Source organism: Panthera tigris, chromosome D4, assembly GCF_018350195.1.
Source record: "Panthera tigris isolate Pti1 chromosome D4, P.tigris_Pti1_mat1.1, whole genome shotgun sequence".
In the NCBI taxonomy this organism is placed as follows: domain Eukaryota; kingdom Metazoa; phylum Chordata; class Mammalia; order Carnivora; family Felidae; genus Panthera; species Panthera tigris.
Window position 1 is genome coordinate 87,644,197 of NC_056672.1, and position 20,804 is coordinate 87,665,000.

General features: G+C 62.1%; 1 protein-coding gene across 2 annotated transcripts in view; it reads left to right on the forward strand.

Moving 5' to 3' along the window:
* The first annotated feature begins 320 nt into the window (after window positions 1–320).
* The window catches only part of NCS1 (neuronal calcium sensor 1), a 50,027-nt gene continuing 29,543 nt past the window's right edge, over window positions 321–20,804 (forward strand). The window contains exons 1-2 of one of the 2 annotated variants that reach the window (XM_015536069.2): window positions 13,960–14,174; window positions 14,793–14,858. In XM_015536069.2, the coding sequence (XP_015391555.1) occupies window positions 14,813–14,858 (46 nt within the window). In that variant the 5' untranslated portion in view covers window positions 13,960–14,174; window positions 14,793–14,812. Of the gene's footprint in view, window positions 385–13,959; window positions 14,175–14,792; window positions 14,859–20,804 lie in introns of those variants that run through there. The other variant, XM_042964640.1, reaches the window with a different exon arrangement.

Below are 20,804 nucleotides of genomic sequence, written 5' to 3' on the forward strand. Positions count from 1 at the left end.
GCGCAGCTCCGCGCCGCGGCGCCCGGAGAGGGCGGCGGCCGGACGGCCCGGGCCTGCGAGCGGCCCGCCCCGCGCCCCCCGGCCCCGCGCCGCACCCCGGGGGGGGGTGGGGGCCGAGGCGCCGCCAGCCGCGCCGCGCCGCGCGCCGGAGCCCCCGCGCCCGGGCCCACGCGGGCCCGGCGCAGACAAAGGCGCGGCCCCGGCCCCGGCCCTCCGCGCGCCCCGCCCGCCGCCCGCCCCGGCCCCGCGCCGGCCGAGCCGCTCCCGCCGGGCGCCCCGACGGGGTCCGGCCGGGGGGCGGGGGGCCGCGGCCGCCGAGGATGGGGAAATCCAACAGCAAGTTGAAGCCCGAAGTTGTGGAGGAGCTGACCAGGAAGACCTACTGTGAGTGCGCGCGCTCGGACCCCCGCCCCGCGCTCCGCCTCCGCCCGCTGGCGCCCCTCCCCCCGCGCGCGGCCCCCTCCCCCCCGACCTCTCCCCGGACCCCCGCGGCCCTCCCCCCTCCCGGCCCCTCCCCGCCCGGCCTCGGCGCGCGCCCCTCCGCAGCCCCCGGCCGCGCCCCCCGGCCCCACACCTGGGCCTATTGTTCTAGGGCACCCCTCCCCCCCCCGCCCCCCCCCCCCCGCGCCCGGGACCGGTGCCTCCTGGCCGCGCGCGCGGGGCCACCCCCGGGCCGGGAGGGCCGGCTCCAGCCCACCCGCCGCCCCCCTGTCTGCAGAGCTGTCCCGAAGAGCCGGGGTGTTCCCCGGGCGAGGGGCGGTGGTCGGGGAGGGGGCTCCCGGTTGCGCGGTGGCTCGGACTGGCACGGGCGCAGCGGGGTGGGTGATTCATGCATCACGATGCCTCTGCCGTTGCCGCCGCCGCCGCCGCCGCTGCTGCGAGGTTGGCCTGTCGCCCCCTCCCTGGCCCGGATCGTGTGTGTTGGGGTGGGAGGGGGGGGGGCAAGGCTTGTCAGAGAGCTCCAGGCGGCGGCGGCGCGGGGTCCTGGGTGCCCGGTGGGCTGCAGGCTTTACGGGGTGAATTCTCCCCTGGCCCTGATCCCACCTCCCCCCCCCCCCCTTTTTATCCCTTGTCTGCCACACCGGAAAATGGGTTTATACAGCGGGGGAGGTGGGTGATCTGGGCGATCTCCACAGGTAAGCATTCGGGGCATCCCTGGGACCCCCCTGTCTGCCGATTTCGGACTTCTCTAGAGCTGTCTCCGTGTCTCTCCACTTGGCCCAACTTCACAAGTGTCCTGTACCCTCGGATCTTCGGTGTCTCCATGACAGACCTGTCCCTTCTCTGCAGCCTTCCCCCTCCCCCCACCGGGGGGGGGGACACCCCAGCTTGCCAGGGGTTAATGGTGCTGGGTCCTGACGGCTTGCTCTTTTATTTTGGGGACGGGGAGAAGAACCATGCCACGGTCTGGAAGGGCTTCTGCCTGGGTGTCTGACTCGGAAGGGGACCCTGGCCCTGGGTATGGGTTGCAATTCGGAGCGGGCACCTGGGCAGCAGCGAGGGTCTAGCCCCTCTGCACTCTTCCGGGAGGCAGCAGACTGACTGCCAGCCTCCTGCGTTGATGGAGGCCGGGGAGGCAGCTTCTGGTGGTGCATTGCACAACCTCTGCCCCCCTCCCCCCTCCATCGGTCTTCTGGGCACGTTTGCAGGTCTGGCCAAGCCCACGGTTCAGGGCCAAGCCCACGGTTCCATGCCCCTCGCCCCCGTGTGCTGGGAACAAAGGGGGCTCTCCTGAGTGGGTGCTAGTCCGCTGAGAGGCACTGGGCCTTCTCCGGTGGAATTCTCCAGCAAAGAGCTCACATCCCAGTAGCTTCTCCTTGAAGCGTGGAGGCTCTGGGGACCGAGACTCAGTCCCTTACTGCTCTTACCCTCTTTCCTGGGGTGTGTGTGTCTGGGGGGGGGGTGCTTTCCAGTTTGGCTACTGTTTTGTGACATTCGCCGGGCCTTCCCTCAGGCTCTGTGCAGGTGTGGGCCGCAGCTGTCCGCAGGCAGGCGGCAGGTGGGGCTTCCCAGGTTCCTGTGCCCGGGGAGGCAGAGGGCACCACAGGCTTTGCCAGGAGTGGTGGGCTTGGGTTGCACCGGGGCGTCCCCGTCGTGGTGGAGCCTGAGAGCCACCTGCGAGCTGAACGAAGCCAGGTTGCCCGCTATGGAGCGTGTGACATGCCAGCCTCTTTGCGTCACCAGCTCATAGGATCGTCAACCGCCCTACACACGGTGGGCACTGTTACCAACCTCATTTACCGATAAGGAAACTAAGGCTCCCAGGGGTGAAGTCACGTGCCCGGGATCCGCCCGGGATCCACCCGGGACCGCGGGTGGCGGCAGGACTTTCAAAGTCCAGTCTGCCTCCAAAGTTCTGCCCCTTAAAAGACCTCACAGCTCAGGCCGAGAAGTCCGGAGGGGGTCTTCTTATGTGTGTCCCTGCCCGGTGGCCGCCATCCGGCAGTGATGGTGGATTGTGGATGGGAAGGGGCGTGGGGCGGTCATTTTGTCCACCCCCCCCCCCTCCCTGGGGACATCCGTCAACTTTGGGAGAAGTTGAGTCAACAAGGCTTTGTTAGGAAGGGGTCTGGTGCTGCTGGGCTGGCCTGGGCTATTTTTAAAGGCCTTTGGAGACGTGGAACAGTTTTGATCGGAGAGAGCGAGCGGAGGAGTCCTTTCCTCGGTAGAGCCCTTATTAGGCGTGGGCTGGGGGAGGTGGCGGTGGGTTCATTTGCCTCCTGTCCGTCTCGCTCGCCGATGCTTGGGTGTGCTGGCACTTAGTAGGTCCACAGATATTTGCTGATGAAAGGCCTCCCAGCAGGAAGAGCAGAGAAAGCCTCCGGCTTGTTCTAGGGCCCTAGATGGACTTCCTTCTGATGGGGACTGGAGTCATCTGCTCTTTGTTCGGGGGGGGGGGGGGGGAGGGGGTGGGGGGGAGGAGGGAGGGTTCTATGTGTGAGGTCAAGAGAGGAGCACTTAGCAAGGGCCGTCAAATGTCAGAGTCTCCTGGAGAGCCCGTTAAACACCAAGCGCCCGGTAGCTTCGCTCTGAGTTCTCGCGCTTAAGGTCTGGGCCGGGTCCAGGGCCTTGCATCCTGACGGATGTTTGTCATGCGGATCTGGGTTCCCAGGAGCCCCAGTTGGAGCCCGGTACTGGTTCTGGGGGTCCTGGCATGCGTAAGCATCGCCCGGTGTCCTAGGCCACCTCGGGATACCGCAGCTGGCCACAGCGCCCGGAGGGGAGCCCAGATGTTCGCACCTGAGTCATTGCTGGCTGTCGCCCTTGGTGGTCATTCTCCTGCTCCCTGGGAAGGACTGTCCTGCTGGTGTGTGTGTGTGTGTGTGTGTGTGTGTGTGTGTGAGGAAGTCAGAGAAAGTCTACGAACACATCTGGATTCAGCCTAGCTAAAACCCTCCGTCTTTCAGGCTGAACACTGCAGAGGCTTTTTTCCGCCTCTGCAGATAAGATTTTGTAAATCATCCTGCTCCATAACCCAGTCCTCACCCTTCCTGGCACGGCGCGTATCCAGAAGCAGCAGGAGGGGCTCCGACACTGGTGGGGGCCCCCCTGCCCAGAGCAGCAGTCAGCCGGCAGCCCGGTTTCTTTGAGGTCTGGCCCGCTTTCTTCCGGCTCGTCGGTGGGGCTGATCCCTGCGTGCCCAGGCTGTGGCACAGGCCGGCCCCTCTCCGAACCGCACCTCGCTTGCCTCATCCGCCAAATGGGTATGTCATGGCTCCTGGCTCCCCAGGGGATGTAAGTCGGCAACAGGACAATTCCCTTAGAGCCTGATTCGCGGCCTGTGGCATAAAGGGTCCTCCTGAATGCACGACAGCAGTTGTCAAGGAGGCACGGGGGCCGTCATTACTGAGGTTTTGACTACACAATTCAACTTCATCTTGAATTGGGCTTAAAGGTATCTCGCGGGCAAAGTTCGTCTCTCCCCAGAGGAATCCTCCCTCGGCCCTGGACTTGGTGTCTAACACACAGGAGGCATGGAGAGGAAGGGGGGGATCTTTGGTTCTCCCGAATTTCAGCAGCTTCCTGTTTTACCTGCAGTGGTCTCCCCACACCCCTGCTTGTTAATTCTCGGTCTGCCCGGACCTGCCGTCCCCTGAGCGCTCGCTCCGTGCCGGGCGCCGACGCTGAAATGTGGGGAGAGATGTGGTTCTTGCCTTCGGATGGAAACCAGCCAGATGGCCCCAAACACCAGGCTTACGGGGCTCGAGGCGTTGGTTGTGGCCTGAGATGCATTGGTTTAAAGGCTTCTGGGCCCCAGCCAGGCAGCCCCAAGAGGCAGACCCCTCCACCCTGCCTCCCTTATCCTCCCCAGGGGAGGCCCTCCCCTGGGACCCTCTGCCCAGGGCCCAGAGGAGGTCACCTGCTCCTTGTCGCTCTCAGTCAGCCCAGGCTCTGCCTTGACCTTGCTTGCCAACCTTGAGTCTCTGCAGCCTTTTTCCTGATGCCCAGAATGGTGCCCGACACGCGGCAGCTTGTGGAGGGGAGGGGCCTCCAAATGGGAGGTCCGGGGAGCCGGCGGCTAAAGCCTCTGCCACCTGGGGCAGAGAAGGGGACCCTTGTTCACGGTCAGGGGCCTGGGGTGATGCTGGGTGTCACCATGACCCTCTGGCTTTGGGAAGCGTCCCTTCGCGTAAGATGAGGAATATTCTCTGATGATCACTCCCCCCACTCAGTGCCGCTCAGCCAGAGGGGGCAAGACATCGCCGGGGGCGGGGGCGGTATCTGGTACCCAGTTTGGGACAAATAAGGGGCTTGGGGTGTGAAGGGCCCCACGGCCAGGCTAGGAATAAGCCACCCAGGAGAGGGAGGGCCCAGAGGGAGGAAGGCGGCTTCTGTGATCCCTGTGCGTCCTGGGTACAAGAGGGGAAGACCGAGGAGCCTGGCTCCCTCTCTGTCCTGAGGGTGAGACACAGCGGCAGCCACAATTGAGATCGGGGTCTTTACGCCAAGGTGGGCATCTGGGCAAGAAACGCCAAGTCTGCTGTTAGGAAAGAACTCAGCATCCTGGAGAATGGAGCTGGGGCCTCAGTCGGGCTCTGTGACCTTGGGCAAGTCACTGACCCTCTCTGAGGCCCAGCTGGCTCGTCTGTAATACCTGCTCACGTGACTCCGTGGGTCCAAACGGGAGGGTGCTTTGAGGTCCAGAGCGTGGGCCAGAAAGGGAAAGGGGGTTGTTCAGCGGCAGGGTCTCGGGGCGGGGGTGGGGGGTGGGGGTGGAAGGCCTCTGGGACCAGATGTGTGGGTGTTCTAGCTCCTGTCTCCTGCAAGCTTTCTCCCAGAGTTTTCCTTTCCTCCCGGGGAAGACGGGCATCACAGAGGCCCCAGAGTTGGATTCACGGCCATGTGAAGGGTTTAGCCCGGTACCTGCTTCTGAGGGGACCCTTGAAACTTCTGGTGGCACTTGGTCCTGGGGATACATGTCCTCTGTCTTCTAGAACAGGACACGCCGAGTGGGGGGTCTGCAGCCTGCCCCCTTGTTGTGCAGAGAGAAGCAGAAGAAGCCAGGGAAGGACGGGACTTGTCGGGGGTCCCAGAGCCCAGGCTGCCTCCTCACACCTGTTCTGGCACTTTCTTTTTTTTTTTTCTTTAATTTTCTTAACGTTTATTCATTTGTGAGAGAGAGAGAAACGGAGTGCAGCCGGGGGAGGGGCAGAGAGAGAGGGAGACACAGAATCCGAAGCAGGCTCCAGGCTCCGAGCTGTCAGCACAGAGCCCGACACGGGGCTCGAACTCATGAACCGTGAGATCGTGACCTGAGCTGAAGTCAGACGCTTAACCGACTGAGCCACCCAGGCGCCCCCCTGAAAACATTATTTTTTAGTGGTGTACCGTGTGAATGCAACATTTCATTTGATCCCCGGCCATTGGACAGTTAGGTTGCTTCCTTCCTTCCTCCCTCCCTTCCTTCCTTCCTTCTTCCTTCCTCCCTTCCTTCCTTCCTTCCTTCCTTCCTTCCTTCCTTCCTTCCTTCCTTCCTCTTTCTTCCCTCCCTTCCTTCCTTCCTCCCTTCCTTCCTTCCTCCCCCCTTCTTCCCTTCCTTCCCTCCTTTTGCCAATATCAACAGTGCTGTGATGAACATTCTTGTACTAAATCTTTGTAAGAACAGCTTCGCAATAAATTTTGCACCAACTCTTCCTGAAGTTAATGCCCCAGAATGAAGCTGTGGCATTAAAGCCTGGGGACATCTTAAAAGGCTTCTGATGGAAAAATTGTTAAATCACTCTCCGGAAAGTATGTTCCCATTTACATTTGCAGGGAACATGGACGAGAGGGTGCCTGTTGGCTTGCATTCTTGCCAGCACTGAGTCTTGCTGCTTTTCTGGATTATTGCTGATTTTGTGGGGGAAGAAAGGAGTGGCTCGCTGTTTCAGTGTTCATTCCCTTGATTAGGGGAGGGGCAGAGAGAAAGAGGGGGACGGAGGATCCGAAGCAGGCTCCGTGCTGACCGCGCAGAGCCCGACGCGGGGCTCGAACTCACAAACCGTAAGATCGTGACCTGAGCCCAAGTCGGGCGCTTAACCCACGGAGCCCCCGAGGCGCCCTTGATTACTGTTCGATAGAATTCTAGAATCTCTGAGCTAGAGGGCACTTTGGGGTCATGTAGTCCAGTGCCCTTTTTTACAAATGGAAAACCCTAGTCTCAGAGAGGCGAGGTGTCTTTCCCAAGGTTATGTGGCAAATACCAGGCAGAAACCCAGGACGGCTGGCTCTCGTTGGGGGCGCCTCTGGTGAGGTCTTGCTTTTTTCTGAGATGGTTCGTCTTGTCCTAAATATCTCTTACTCTCGGGTAAGGAGAAAACCGGCATCCATTAAAAAGAGCATCCTTTTTACTGGCATCGTGAGACGAAATGCTTCGCACGTCCTGGGTGTGGTCTATTTACCAGGGCACAGAACCTCATAAATTAATGTGCCAAGTTTCCAGGTAGCTTGAAATCGGGGTCAGATTCCCGGCTGAGGGCAGGACAGCAGTGTGTTGAGGGCTTGTGGGCCAGCTTGCTGTCTTGTGGCCGTGGCCGTCCAGCCCCTGACCCCTCTGAGTTCTGGGTGTGCGTCTGGTGTGCGACACGGGGATGGGCCGCAGGGTTCTTCCCAGCAGGAGGACACAGGGAGCGGCATGTAGTAAGTGCTCAGTAAATACCGTCACAGGAAAGAGGCCACATAGCTGTTGGTGTCAGGGGACCGCGGTCCTCGGCCCCTCGCCTGGGTGGTCACAAGCCCTCTGCCAAATTGGGAGGGAGTGGCCAATAGGAGGGCCTCTGGATTTGGTCTCGCTGGCTGGTGGCAGGATCATTCTGAGTCGGGGAGGGAAGGCCTGCTCGGAGACGCTGGCCTTCCGATCCCTTGCATGGACGTGGCCTTGGAGGGCTGTAGAGACACCTGCCTGGGCTCCAGTCCCAGAACCCTCGCAGCCTGGACAGTGACTGTGGAGTCACCAGCGCCCCCTGGGACTCAGTTTCCCCTTCTGTGCAATGTTCACATTGCCAGCTGGCGAGACTGTTGTGGGGCGGCTACACCGGGGCCCCCGGGGACGGAGCGCGCCCCGTGTCTGCCTCTGGTGTCTGCCTGGGAGAACGTGCTGTCGCGGCCACAGGCACAGTTCTTAGTTTCTCGTGCCTTGGTTTTCCCATCTGCGGGTTGGGTCCGCTGTGGGTGAGGTTAGGGATAGCGGAGGCGTGAATTTGGTGGCTCATCAGCGAGGGGGGAGGACCCGTAATCAACAACGCACGAGGATCAGCGGCCGTCTCTGCAGTAGGTTCGTGTGAGTGGGGGGGGGGGGGGGGGGGGGGGCGGGGCTCAGGGCTCCCATGTGCCCATCACCAGCTCCTCCCAGGAGTCCCTGGGGCAGGGGGGGAGGGGGTCCTCGCTTACAGATGAGAAACCGAGGCCACAGGGGATCAGGGTTGGCCCCAGGCCGCCCGTCCGCCGAGTGAGGCAGGTGGCCCTTGATCCCGGGCCAAGTGCGGGCCCTCGTGGGCGGGGGTGCCGCGAAGCTGCCGTGGCCGCGTGTGCGGGCGACCGTGAGCAAGCGTGGGCGCCTGGCGTGGGTGTGCGGCGGGGCGGGGGCTGGGATCACATGCGCCAGCCCCGGTCCCCGTGGGCGTGCTCTGGGTGTGAGTGACGGGGTCGCGGCGCGTGTCAGGAGTGGGCGGGCCGGCTCGTCTGGGCACGCACGTGTGCATGCTGGTGTGCGTGAGGGCAGCTCCGTGCAGGTCGTAGATGTGGATGTGCACTGGCGCGGGCGGGGGGGGGGGGGGTGGGCAGCCTGGGAGCCTGAGTCACAAGCTGATTGCGCAGTTGCCGGCCCTGGGACCTGGCGACCTGGCTGTCCCTTCTCGGCCTCCTTCTGCCCTCCCCACCGTGGTCTGTGGGGGCCCGTCTGTCCTGGGGCAGTGGGGGGGGGGGGAGGGACGTGAGAAGAATAACAAAGGTGACATCCCCCGTTTACCAAGGGAGCATGCGGTGCCCTGAATCCCGAGTACAGATTTATCCCCGCTGTGGTGTCACCGCGACCCGGGGAGGAGGGACTGTTGTGCCCACTTTACAGGTGAAGAAATAGAGAGGCCCGGGCAGATTCAGAGACATGCCCAGGGCCTCCCCGCCGGCCAGTGGCCAAACTGGGGCTCAGGCTCGGCTCTTCGTCTGACAAAACAATGCCCCCCACCACGTGCCTGCCTCCCACGGTCTCTGTGAGCCTTACGACCTTGGAGCTGCCGAGGAGGGTGGTGAACACCCCCCCAGCACCGGAGGCATTCAAGCAGCTGTTGGACATCAGATGCTGGCCGGGCGTCCCAGCTTCCCGGGCCGGATGTGAGCTCGGACAGCGGGTGGGATCCTTCTGGTTCCGTAGCCTCACGCACGGCCCTGCTGGTTCCAGATGTTTCGCCTCCTGCAAGGGATCTGGGGCAGCCTCGGCCTTGGCTGCCCCTGGGAGTCGGGCCTCTCTCTCGGCCTCTGCCCATCCCCGCGGAGGCTCTGGTGCTCGCTAAGTGCCCAGCGCTGTGCTCGCCTCACGGAGTCCTCCCGGCCCGTGAGCTCAGGAGCGGCGTGTCCCCTGGTGCGGTGCTGGCCCCATCCCTGCTCCCGGGGAGCCTGCGGGCTGGGGCCGGGAAGCAAGAGGCCGCCCAAGGATACGGCCGGCCGTGGAGAGCACTGGTACCCCTGGAGCGCCCCCAGCTGTCCTGACCTGCCAGTGCCTGGTGCGGCCTGGGTACCTCGAGAAAGGTCTGTTGGGCGAAGGAGGAGACCACAGGTGCAGTGTGAGGCTCGGGGACATAGCAACAGAGGGGGACCTCAGAGGTCTGGTAAGCTCCTTGAACGTTGGGACAACGTGCGGTGGATTTGTTTTTGTGCAGTGCCCAGCCTGGAGCCACGCACAGGGCAGGCCTGTGAACACCTCCGTGTAAGGCTTTGGGCTTCCCAGAGTGTCCGTGTGTTGCTTTGTTTCGGTCGTCCCCCGGCCAGGGTGGGACCTGACTGTGCTCCTGACCCACAATCAGACGAGGCCCGGGGAACCTCCAAGGGAGTCGGGGTCTGGGGTCCTGGTTCCAGCCAGACTTGCTGTGGCTTTTGGCTACCCCCTCAGGGTCTCCATTTCTCCAGCGTCCTGCTGTCTGTGTGATGGGATGTCACCTTTTCTTTTAATTTTTTAAAATGTTTATTCCATTTTTGAGAGACAGAGTGCATCCGGGGGAGGGGCAAAGAGAGAGAGGGAGACACAGAATCCGAAGCGGGCTCCAGGCTCCGAGCCGTCAGCACAGAGCCCGACGCGGGGCTCGAACCCACGGACCGTGAGATCGTGACCTGAGCCGAAGTCGGATGCTTGACCCACTGAGCCACCCGGATGCCCCTGGATGTCACCTTTTCTTAGCCCAAGGGTATCCTGGTGGGGCCACCTAGGGGGCAGTACTCCCCAGGTTGGGGGTGCCCAGAAAGGGGTGCAGGGCAGCTACTGGCTGTGGCACTCCTGGTCTCATGCGGTGGCACCGGGAAGCTGGCGGGGCGTCCAGGCCACCAGGCCACCGTGCTCTGGATTCCCTGGCAGGGGAGAAGGAGGAGGGCGGGAGGAATGTGGCTTTGAGGAATGTTTAACCCAAAGCAGAAATAGCACTCTGCTTTTTTTATTTCAGGCTTGGGTTTTCAGCTAGGAAGTGGGCTCAGAGTGCGCCTCTCTCTCTCTCTCTCTCTCTCTCTCTCTCTCTCTCTCTCTCTCTCTCTCTCTCTCTCTCTCCACCCTCCCCCGGCTTCCCTACTGCTCTGGCCTTTTGGGGACAGAAGGTGGCCTCTTTTCTTTTTTTTTTTTTTTAAACGATGAAGCTTCTGCGGGAACCAGAAAGGGCCCTGGATCTGGCGGCACCCAGAGCCGGGTTCACTTCCCATCCCTCCTTCTTGACCTCCCAGCCCCGACTCCTGACTCCGCTTTCTCTTCTGCGGAGCAGGGGTGGGAGGGGTGGGGGTAGGGGGGTGGTGGGGGAGGACGACGGCAGCTGAGATGGCTTGTGCGCAGTGGGGCGTCAGGCGCTCCCGGGCAGGGTCCTGCCGGGCCTGCGGGTGAACCCCGGCTCCTCTCGTGAGCTCTGGGACCCTCGGCCAAGCTCGTTCCCTCGAGCCTCCTTACTTCACCTGTGAAATGGGCAGATGATGACAGTCCCACTTCCCAGGATTGTGGCCCGAACGAGTATGAAAATACTGGCAAAGGGGCCTGGCCGGTCCCAAGTTCCCGTACCCCTTCCTCTGAGCCCCGACGGCCTCAGGGGATGGGAGATGCCTCTTGTAGGCTCGCTGCCAGGTTGAATGAGGGTCCGTGCCCCGGGCGAGGGGTCGCTCCGAGGCGCTTTTCACCCTCCCCTCCCCTCTGGTTCACCCTCTGCTTGTGCCAGCACCCAGCGGCCCCTTTACGGCAGGTGCCCAGAGACCGGCCAGTGGCCTCCCCGGATCGGGTGGTGGGGACACCTTCAGCTCGGCCCCTTCTCACTCAGTGATGAGCACCGTGAGCATGGACTCGTCTGGTCACGGGGGTCACCGCTGTCCGCCCCCCCACCCCCACCCCCCCCCCCGGCTCCCGGAAAGAAAGGAGCCCCGCGCGTAACTGTTGGAAGAAATGAACAAACAGGAAAACGCACAAGCTAACAAGTGAACGGAGCTGCTTGTCCCCCCCATCGGGTCTTCACCCTCCGTTCCTGTGTGGCCCCCTCCGACCTCCTGGGCTGGGGCTGGGGGGCTGACCCTGTCTGGGGGGTGGGGGCGCTGAGAAGGCAGGCCTGGCGGGGACCTGGCCCCCCTCTCCTTCCGGGGCCAGGAGACGAGGAAGGGGTCCAGCCGGCCCACAGGGCCGCTCCTTTCAGCAACCCCCCCCCCCCACCCCGCTCCTGTCTCTTTGTTAGGAACCGAGAGATTCCTGTTCAAAGGCAGGAGATGGGGCTATTTTTGGCACTGTGGGGGAAAAAGCGAATGCTTCCCTTCTGTTCAAAAATACATGGTGTGTGTGCTGGGCAGACGAGGCTCGACAGAGCTCAAAGCCCGTGCTGCCTGGGCCTCTGCCCCCGCGGCCCTCAGGGTCCTGCCTCCCTCCCGTCCATGGCTCAGTAGCCCCCACGGCCCCATGGGGAGGCAGTTATTTCCAGACATGAGGACGCCCTTGCTGGGCCGGAGCGCAACACGATCTTAATTAAAACTAACAGCAGCCGTCAAAATACAGAAGAGGGGCCTACGAGCCGCCCTTACCTGGATTTGTGTTTCCTTGGCCCTGGCTCTGTGGAGCCGGGGGCGGTCGTGAGAAGTGTTCTGGGCGCATCTCAGGAGAAGGAGGCCCAGCCAGCTGGGAGGGAGCGGCTGGAGGGCCTGGGTGCCCGTGCGGGGCGAGTTTGGCCAAGGGTATCGCCGGGCCACCTTGCCACCCTTCGCTTCAGAGGCAGAACACCTCTGCGGATCCGCTGTCTGATGCCAGGTCCTGGGGGCGCCAGGACGCAGGGCAGTGGGATGGACGGATGGATTTCTGGTCTTCCGGCATTCGGAGCCGGCCGGAGAAACACGAGGCTAGGATAAGCGTCAAGACAGGACGTTCTGCAATGCTATGGGAGGCTACCAGGTCTGGGGTGGGGTGGGGAGGGGCATCTGGGAGGGCTTCCTGGAAGAGGTGATGTTTCAGTTGAACCCTGGGGATAGGGTTGCCAGCCATCCTAAACAGTTGCTCGTTGTTCACCTGAAATCTAATTTTAATCAGGCATGCTATATTTTTATATGCTGAATTTGGTGGCCCTACCTGAGGGAGAAGTGGAGAAGGCACAAAGAGGTCTTGGGGGGATTGGTTTATGGGGGGGGGGGGTGTCGAGAGTGTTTCGGGCAGAAGGAGCGGCGTGTTCCAGGTCTGGAGGCATCTGGGTATGGCAGCTCTGAGGGGCTAGGGAAGGTGTAGGGGCCAGAGTGGAGGGGAGGCATGTGGGAGGGCAGAGGCCTGCCTCGTTAGCCCTGTGGAGGGGGGCCGACCCCACCTCGGGGGAGCGCTGCTGGGGGCCGGTCTGGGGACCGAGGTGAGCCACGCGAGGCCCCAGGCACGCCTGGGGAAGTGGGCGCCCCTCTGGCCTCCGGTGGGTTCTGGCCAGGCCGACAGACGTGTGGCTATGCTTCTCTGTGCCCCATGACTGCTTGGAGTCCCAGTGCTGGGGTCCTCCTCCTGCCTGGGACCAGGAGAAGGACCGGGGTGGGTCATTTCTGTGAGGAGGGCCCGTCAGGGTGACTCTGCCCTCGGTTCTTTTATTTTATTCGTTTTTTTTTTTAATATTTTATTTATTTTTGAGGCAGAGACAGAGCATGAGCAGGGGAGGGTCAGAGAGAGAGAGGGAGACACAGAATCCGAAGCAGGCTCCGGGCTCCGAGCCGTCGGCACAGAGCCCGACGCGGGGCTCGAACTCACAGACCGCGAGATCACGACCGGAGCCGAAGCCTGACGCTCAACCGACTGAGCCCCTAGTTTTTTTCTTTTTATTGTTATTTTTTGAGTGCAAGCTGGGAAGGGGCAGAGGGTAAGTGTCTGAAGCAGGCTCCACGCTGGGGCTCGATCCCATGAGCGTGAGATCATGACCTGAGCCGAAATCGAGAGTCAGACCCTCAACCTTAACTGCCTAACTGAGCCACCCAGGCACCCCAGCCCTGGGTTCTTAAAGGGCCAGAGCCAGAGCTCGCAGCGCTGCTGACCCCAGGGTGCCTGGTTCCCATTCCCGGTACAGCCCCTGCTTAGTCTCAGTATCCCTGCCAGTGCTGCCTTCAGCGACCTGGTATGTGAGGGGGGGGATGGGGGTGGGGGGGGGGGCTGTCACCTTCCCTGGGTCTCTCAGCCCGCCCCCCTCCCCCCCCCCCCCCAGCTGGGTTGGGCTCTGTTTACACAGATCATTAGATGGCTGTGCTGTCGTGTGCTTTAGGTCCGTCTCTCCTGTTACATCGGAGACTCGTGGGACAAGGACCTGTGTCTGGGGCCAGTGCCGTGTTCCAGCTCAGGGCCTGGCCCATACGCTGCTCGGCAATTCGTTATCGAATGCGTGAAGGGGGGAAAAAAACAAATCCCATTTGTTCTAACTACCCTGTTAGGAAGGTTATCGTTGCCACCATCGCCCCCGTTTTACAGACGAGGACACTGAGGCCCAGAGAGGTGAATTCCGTTTCCCAAGGTCACAGAGGGGCTAATGATTCCGCTCAGGGGCGCCCGGGGGTGGCTCGGCCGGTTCAGCGTCCGACTCTTAGTGTCGGCTCAGGTCACGGTCTCGCAGTTCGTGGGTTCGAGCCCCACGTCGGGCTCCACGGAGCCTGCTTGGGATTCTCTGTCTCCCTCTCTCTGCCCCTCCCTGCCTCAAAATAAATACATAAACATTAAAAACAACAAAAAAGAGAAGGATACAGTGCAGAAAAAAGACCCCTCCTGCCGACCAAGCACCCCGGTGCCTCCCACAGCCTGCGGTCTCGGCAAGTGCTTGGAAGAGGTTAGTGGACTTGGGCCGAACCGAGTCCCTAAGCACTTGGTTTGGTCCTCCACGGGGAGTCCTGAGAAGACCCTGTCCGCCGACCTTCCCCCGAGGCCTCGAAGGAAGCAGGAGAAGGCGTGTGGTTCACCTCCTTCAGGACCGACTCCCGTGGGAGATTCAGAGATCCCGGGTCTCCTGACGAGGAAACCGACGCTCAGAGAGGTTAACTGACGTGTCTGAGGTCGCCCGGCTGGAACGCAGGGGAGCTGGGGTTGGTGGCTGCGAGCGGGCCTTGGTCTGGATCGCTCAGCCAAAGCGAGCTGTTAATAGATCAGCAGATTTCGAGGACCTTTGCTTCCCAGCCCGGGTGGGGAGTCAGAGAAGCCGGGGACTCGGGGCCTCTTTTGAGGAGCACCAGATGAGGCAGTTCAGGAGTCAGGCGGGAAGTGAAGAAGGGGACCCCCCGAAGGCATTTGTGGGATGTTTGCAAAGCTGTACTTCTCCGGCAAGTTCGGGGAGTCACGCGGACCCTGCTTCTGGTCCCAGCCTCCCTGCAGACTGACTTTGGTCCTTGGGCAGGTGGCTTCACCTGTTTGTGCTTCAGTCTCCTGATCTGTAGAAGGGGGGTACGAAGTCCTTGTCGGGTGGCGTCATTCGGGCACTGCTTGTGTTTAATGCCTGCCAGGTGTTTAGTGCGGGTGGGTTCGCGGAAAATGCTAACAAATGGAGACGTTCCGCACGAGACAAAGTACATCTTCCTGCAGTTTTGACAGTTTGTGGGGGGAGGGGGAGTTATTTAACTTATATAGAAATTGATATATTTTATGACTTTATTTTTAGGGTAAAATAACTATTTATAAATGATGACGCAGAATGCAGACCTTGTGGAAATAGCTGAGCTGGAAAGTAAGATTTGTTTTTTTTTTAATGTTTATTTTTTTGAGAGACAGAGACAGAGCACAAGCAGGGGAGGGGCGGAGAGAGAGAGAGGGAGACGCAGAATCCGAAGCGGGCTCCAGGCCCCGAGCTGTCAGCACAGAGCCCGACGCGGGGCTCGAACCCACGAACCAGGAGACGGTGACCTGAGCCGAAGTCGGACGCTTAACCGACTGAACCACCCAGGTGCCCGAGGAACGTAAGATTTGAGCCACACCTTGCTTTTGGTGGCTTCCCTCAGAGGCTCTGGCGAGGGTGCCTTCCGGGAGCCCCTGGACGCCTCCGGCAGGCGGCCCTGCCCCGGGGACCAAGCACTTTCACCCCGCGTGAGCCGGTTGGAGCACACATTCTCACCCCGTTTGTCAGACGAGAAAACAGACGCGAGAGGCATGACACAAACTGAGCTTTATCTGGAGGATGTAAATGTGGGGAGGGTCTCAGTGCCCAGGAGAAAGGTGGAGCCGGGAGCCTGGTTCTCAGGGGAGGGAGCGGCACGGGCCGCTGTGACGGTCGGCAGCCCCTGCTCCCTGCAGGACCATGGAGCTCACACTCCGTGCACCCCGTGCCTGGCCCGCCGCAGGTGCTCGGTGAGCGCTGGCCTCAGCGGGTGGCCCCCTCCCTGGGGTCAACCGTCTCCAGGCTGAAGCCTCTTTGAGCACGCGGGCGACCAAGCTGGAGGGACCTGGGCACCCGCCTCTACTCCTCCGCCACCGACTGTGACCTTGGACGATTGCCTTTGCTTCTGTGAAGCCTCAGTTTCTTCACCAGCTCGGTGGGCCGGCAGGGACCCCCACGTGTCAGCACGGGGCCTGTGGCAGCGGGAGGGCTCAGCCAACCGAGCCGGAGCCTCAGCCACCTGGGGAGAGGGAGGATCCTGAAGAGCCGGGAGGGAACAAGGGGCACCTGAACTGGGATTTGAGCGGCCCTGAGCAGCCTCTCCTCCCACACCTCGGTTCCCTTGAGGGCTTGGCTCCTCTCTGTCTGGGTCTCATCAGCCCTGCCCCATCTTCTGCCGCTGCCCCCACGGCAGTGAGACCCCGGACGTCTTATTCTGATACCATGGCCGTCATCGTGACGGTCCGTGTCCCCGTGTCCCTCGTCACGTGCCGGGCCCGGTGCTTTTGGCCTGCACCCTCTTTTTTGGCTCTAACGGCGGCTCCATGAGGGAGGGGGGACCAAGGCTCAGAGAGGGGAGGCCGTTGGCGGAGGTCACGCAGCCGCGAGAGTGTGGCGGGCCTGTCTGCGCGAGGCCCGTGGTGGGGGAGAGCCTACCTGCTAGGGCTACGGGCAGGTCAGCCAGAGGCGGTCCCAGCAGCCGGGGGAGGGGGAGGGCCTAGAAGGCGGGGGGTGGGGGGGCAACTCACCTAGTGCTGGCCAGAGCTGTGACCCCTGGCTTTACAAAATCCTGGGTGCAAAGGGCTTGGTGAGGGGCTAGACAGCTCGCAGATCTGGCCGCGGTGGGCCTGCGGATGCCCGTGGGTCCCCGCAGGCGAGCCGGCACCGAAGGTCCGGGGTCCGGTGTGAACGCGTCCCCGCAGGGGGCCGTGGGCCCCAGCCCACGCGGGTGGGGATAATGCAGAGGAGGCTGGGCGTCCGTCACCGTCACCCCCGCCACCAGTGGGGAGAGGGGACCCAGAGGGGCGGGCTGGGGGTCGGGGGGAAGGCGGGGGGCCCAGGGCTCGGGGGGGAACTTGCTCCTTCTGGGTCAGCTAGAGGGGCTTCCGGCTCAGCCTGGAATGCCCTGGAATTCTGGGCGGGAGGCCAGGCGCCTTTCTGATGAACTCAGGCTGGCTCCCTCCAGCTGGGCATTTATGGAAGCCAGGAGAGGGGCGGGCGGGGGGCTGGCGGTCTGTCTCCCCGGCCTGGAGGAGGCGTGGAGCGAGGGTCAGCACCAGTGACCTGTGCGTGTTGTTGGCTTATAGCTGATCTCTGAGGCAGCCCCCTCTTACAGATGAGCTCCCCCCGCCGCCCCCCACCCCCCCGGCCAAGGGCACCTAGCACCGTGCCTCCGGGACCTGGCCCGGGTCGTCTGGCCCTGGGCATGTGCCCCCCTCCCATTTCCGTCACGCTCCTGGTGGGTGTCCACAGCCTTCTCCCCGGGACACGGGGCCTGTGGGGTCCGCCGTCATTGGCTTACTGCCTGCGGGTCACTTCATGGGGTGCGGAAGCCGGCGACTGGAGGTCTCTGGAGACTGTGTGGCTGAGGGCGGCCGAGTCCCCTGCCCCCGCAGGAACACGAGTGTATTTCCACGTTGGCTGTCGTCTGAGCTGAGCGCAGGGGCGATGGGAAATGACTTGGGGCTGCGGGGAGGGGGGGAGTTGAGGCACCTGGACGCTTGGGGAGTGTGGGTGTCTGCTCACCCTGCCCTCGGGTGTGGCCGGACCCCAGGGAGGGTGACTCCCAAGCATTTAACTCTTTCTTGTCTCCCCACCTGCGTGTGTGTGGCCAATGTGCGGGTGGTCCCGTGTTTTCTGCCAGGGAGAGCAGGAAGAGGGGTGTCCCCAGGAAGGGGAGGTCCAGGTCCTTATGGGCCACGTGGAGCGTGAGGGGCCCCTGGACCACCGTGAGGAGCGTAGACAGGGGCTGAGCTAGAGGGGGGTGCGGGGTGCACAGGCTGTGCCCCCGGACAGCCGTGTGAAGAAGGGGCTCAGACGGACCCCGGTACTCGGAGGTTGAGCAAAGGAGAGGCCGGGGGCCCGTGGGCAGGGTGCCGCCCTTCTGGAAGCTGCCCTTGACTTCTGAGCACTCTCTTTGTCCGAGTGCTCAGAGGCGTCAGGACGGACGGAGTGTCAGATTTAGTGACAAGGGGCTGCCGGTGGCCAGGCCCGAATTTCCCCACTTCCTCTTTTTTGCGTGAATCGAACCAGAGAGGCCTCCTGGCTGCCCTGGAGGTGGGAGGTGCGGGTGACCCTGGCCCTTGATCCAGCCTCTGTCCCTGGAGAAGAAAACGGAGCCTGGGGCGGTCACAGGATGGTGGCCGAAGGGGCCCAGGGGAGCGTGGTCCGCCCGCCATCCCTCCAGGGCCTCTGTGGGGGCCGCCAGCCCCTGCTTTCCGTTCCCACCGTGTTTGAGCTGAGCCTCAATCAGCTGAGAGGTATTTTGCTTTAGGGAAATCAAAATCAGACTCAACATTTATCCTGGGCTCCAGGGACCGGCTCTCTCGCGTTCATTCCTGGCAGACAAGAGCTTCGTGCAGGGGGAGGAGGTGCAGGGAGCCGCCTCGGGAGCGGGGGGGCTGTTCCTGCTCTTCCTCCTGGGTGTGGCGAGGAGAGGTCTCTGTCTGCACCCCTGCTGCAGGGCGTGCGGGCTTAGTGGCAGCGAGCCAGCTGGGGGAGAGCTGGGCAGCGGGCAGTGGCTGGGCCCCTCCCCACTCGGGGCCATTGAGCCACCCACAGGCCTTCTCCCCGCCGCTCCCCCTTCTCAGGGAGGTCCGTGGGAGGGGAGGGGAGGGGAGTGGAGGGGACACCCAGCCCCTCTCCTCCTGGCTCTCTGCCCTCTCTAGGCTGGGACTTTTCTTTCTCTTGTTTTCTTTTAAGATTTTTCTTTTTAAGTTGTCTCTATACCCTACGTGGGGCTCAAACTTACAACCCCGAGGTCAAGAGTCACATGCTCCAGTGACCGAGCCAGCCAGGCGCCCCTAAGCTGGGAGCTTTCTCTCCACCTTTTAAGAAGCCCTCCCAACGGCCGTGTCGAGTAGGAGTTTATGTAAACCCCATCTTTCAGATGAGGAATCAGAGGCTCAGAGAGGTTAAGTAACCTGTTCAGAACAACACAGCCTACAAATGGCCAAGACAGCGACGCTGACCCCGAGCCTCCCAACGCCTCAGCCTTGGGGTTGTCAATACTGGTTTCCTATCGAGTCCGGGCTCCCCCCCACCCCCCACCCCCGGCCTGCCGGCAAGAGCGAGCTGGAGAAAGACAGTCACAGGTTTCGTGAAGGTAAACCTGTACGTGAGAAACATAGTGTAGGATGTGTCCCAAATGCAGCCGGGTGGCTCGGTGACGGTGGGAAATCACCCGGGGTTTGTTCTCTGCCTCCGGTGTGCAGGAGGCTGGGCCGGGTGCCGAGGGCGATGCTAGGGTATGCCTCGGTCTCTGAGGGCTTGGCATCCAGCCGGGTAGAGGAGAAAACTGCTTCTGTTGAACACCTGCTAGATGGCAGACGTCGTGCCACGTGCTTTAAGGACACCCTCCTCTGATAAGACAGAGGCTGTCACTTGTCCCATTTTCAGATGAGCAAACCAAGGCTCCAAGGTGTGGAGTCATTGTTCAAGGCCACACAAGCAAAGCCCTGGCCTGGAGTGCTGGCCGAGCCGACCCCAGAGCCCTCTCTGCGGACCTAGCCGCTTCAACCGCTGTCCCCCCTCGCCGACTTGGCCCTGGGCGGTCAGACAGACCGCGTGGCAAGCAGGGATTGCCATGGATCGGGGCGTTTCAGAGGGGGCCGTGGCAGGCGGGAGGGCTCTGTAGGAAAGGGGCATCCCAGCCTACTGAGGTGCTACCGAGGTGAAAGAGGTAAGGACGAGTGTCCTGGGCAGAGGGACAGCACGCGCAAGAGCCAGGAGGCGGGGGATGGTTAAAGGGCTTGGAGGCAGTGGTCCCGGGGCAGACAGCCCTGAGGACAGCCTTCCTTCCTGCTGGGCCCTGAGCCCTGAACTCCAGCCTTGAGCACGGACCCGCCCGTTACAAGTGCGGTGTGAGCGACGCCTGTTCATTTCTCACTTGGATGCAGGTTCCCCGGGGGGGGAAAAAACGAGCCTGGGAATGTCGCTCTGGTATCTGGGTGGGGCGTGGAGCGGGGGGACCCCATGATGTCCCCCCAGCCCCCTCCTCCCGCCCTCCCAGTGTCTGTGGTAGTCAGAGCTCCAGGACCCCCGGCCCTTCTGGCGCTGTGGGTGGGGTTGCGCACCCAGGCTGTGGACCCGAGGACTCTAAAAATCTCTCCCCCGCCCGCCGCCCCAACTTTTTATTTTGAAAAATCAAGAGAAGCAATTGAGAGGACGGCGCAGCGAGCACCTGTGTGTCCTTCCTCTAGAGTTGCCGGTGTCGACGTTTTTGCCAGGGTTTGCTTCTCTTTCTGTGTGTGTGTGTGTTTCTGAACCTCGTCCAAGAAGCTGCCGGTATCGCCTCTGGATCCTTCAGGGCACATCTGCGATGAAAAGGGACATTCTCCCCACATAACCTGGGTGTCACTCCTAAGAAGATCGGCTGCGAGTCCATCAGGGCATCTAGTGTCCCCCCCCCCCCACCCCCGCCCCGGTGGAGTTTCCCCAGCGCTCCGAATAAGGTTTGCTATTGTTGGTCTTTAACGCCAGATCCAGGACCCCATCCAGGCTTTGCGAGTTGCATTTGACGGCCTTGTCTCTTTTTCTGGAACAATCCCCTGCCTTGTTGTACCTTTCACGGCGGCCCACTTACTCAAGTGTCCCGGCCAGCTGTCTTGTAGACTTGTCCCGCCTTCTGGATTTGTCTGCTGCTGTCCTCATGATTAGACTATTCTAATAGTCTATTAGAGTCTAATAGCCTAATAGGTTGACTGTTTCTGGCAGGAGAACTCCGTGGGCACCACGTCCTTCCACAGCACCAGATTCGGTGGCGGGGGGGGGGGGGGGGGACACATGCTGTCGGCGTGTTTCCCTATCGGCGAGGCCAGGTTTGATCAAGGATGGTCATCTTCATGGTGATACTTCTGTTGTGTGTTAGAAAAGATACGACCAGCACACGTCACGGGTGATTTTACGGCTGTTAGTGCTGAGGCTGAGGCTAGATGAGGCAATGAGTGAGCTGAGTTAGAGAAACGTCCCGAGTGAATCATCAGACAGGTGGTTAGGGAGGACTCGAGAAGGTGGTGCCGGGACGGCTGAGCTCCGGGAAACCCAGACAGAGTGGTCTCGGCATCGGGCGGACCTGGGCAG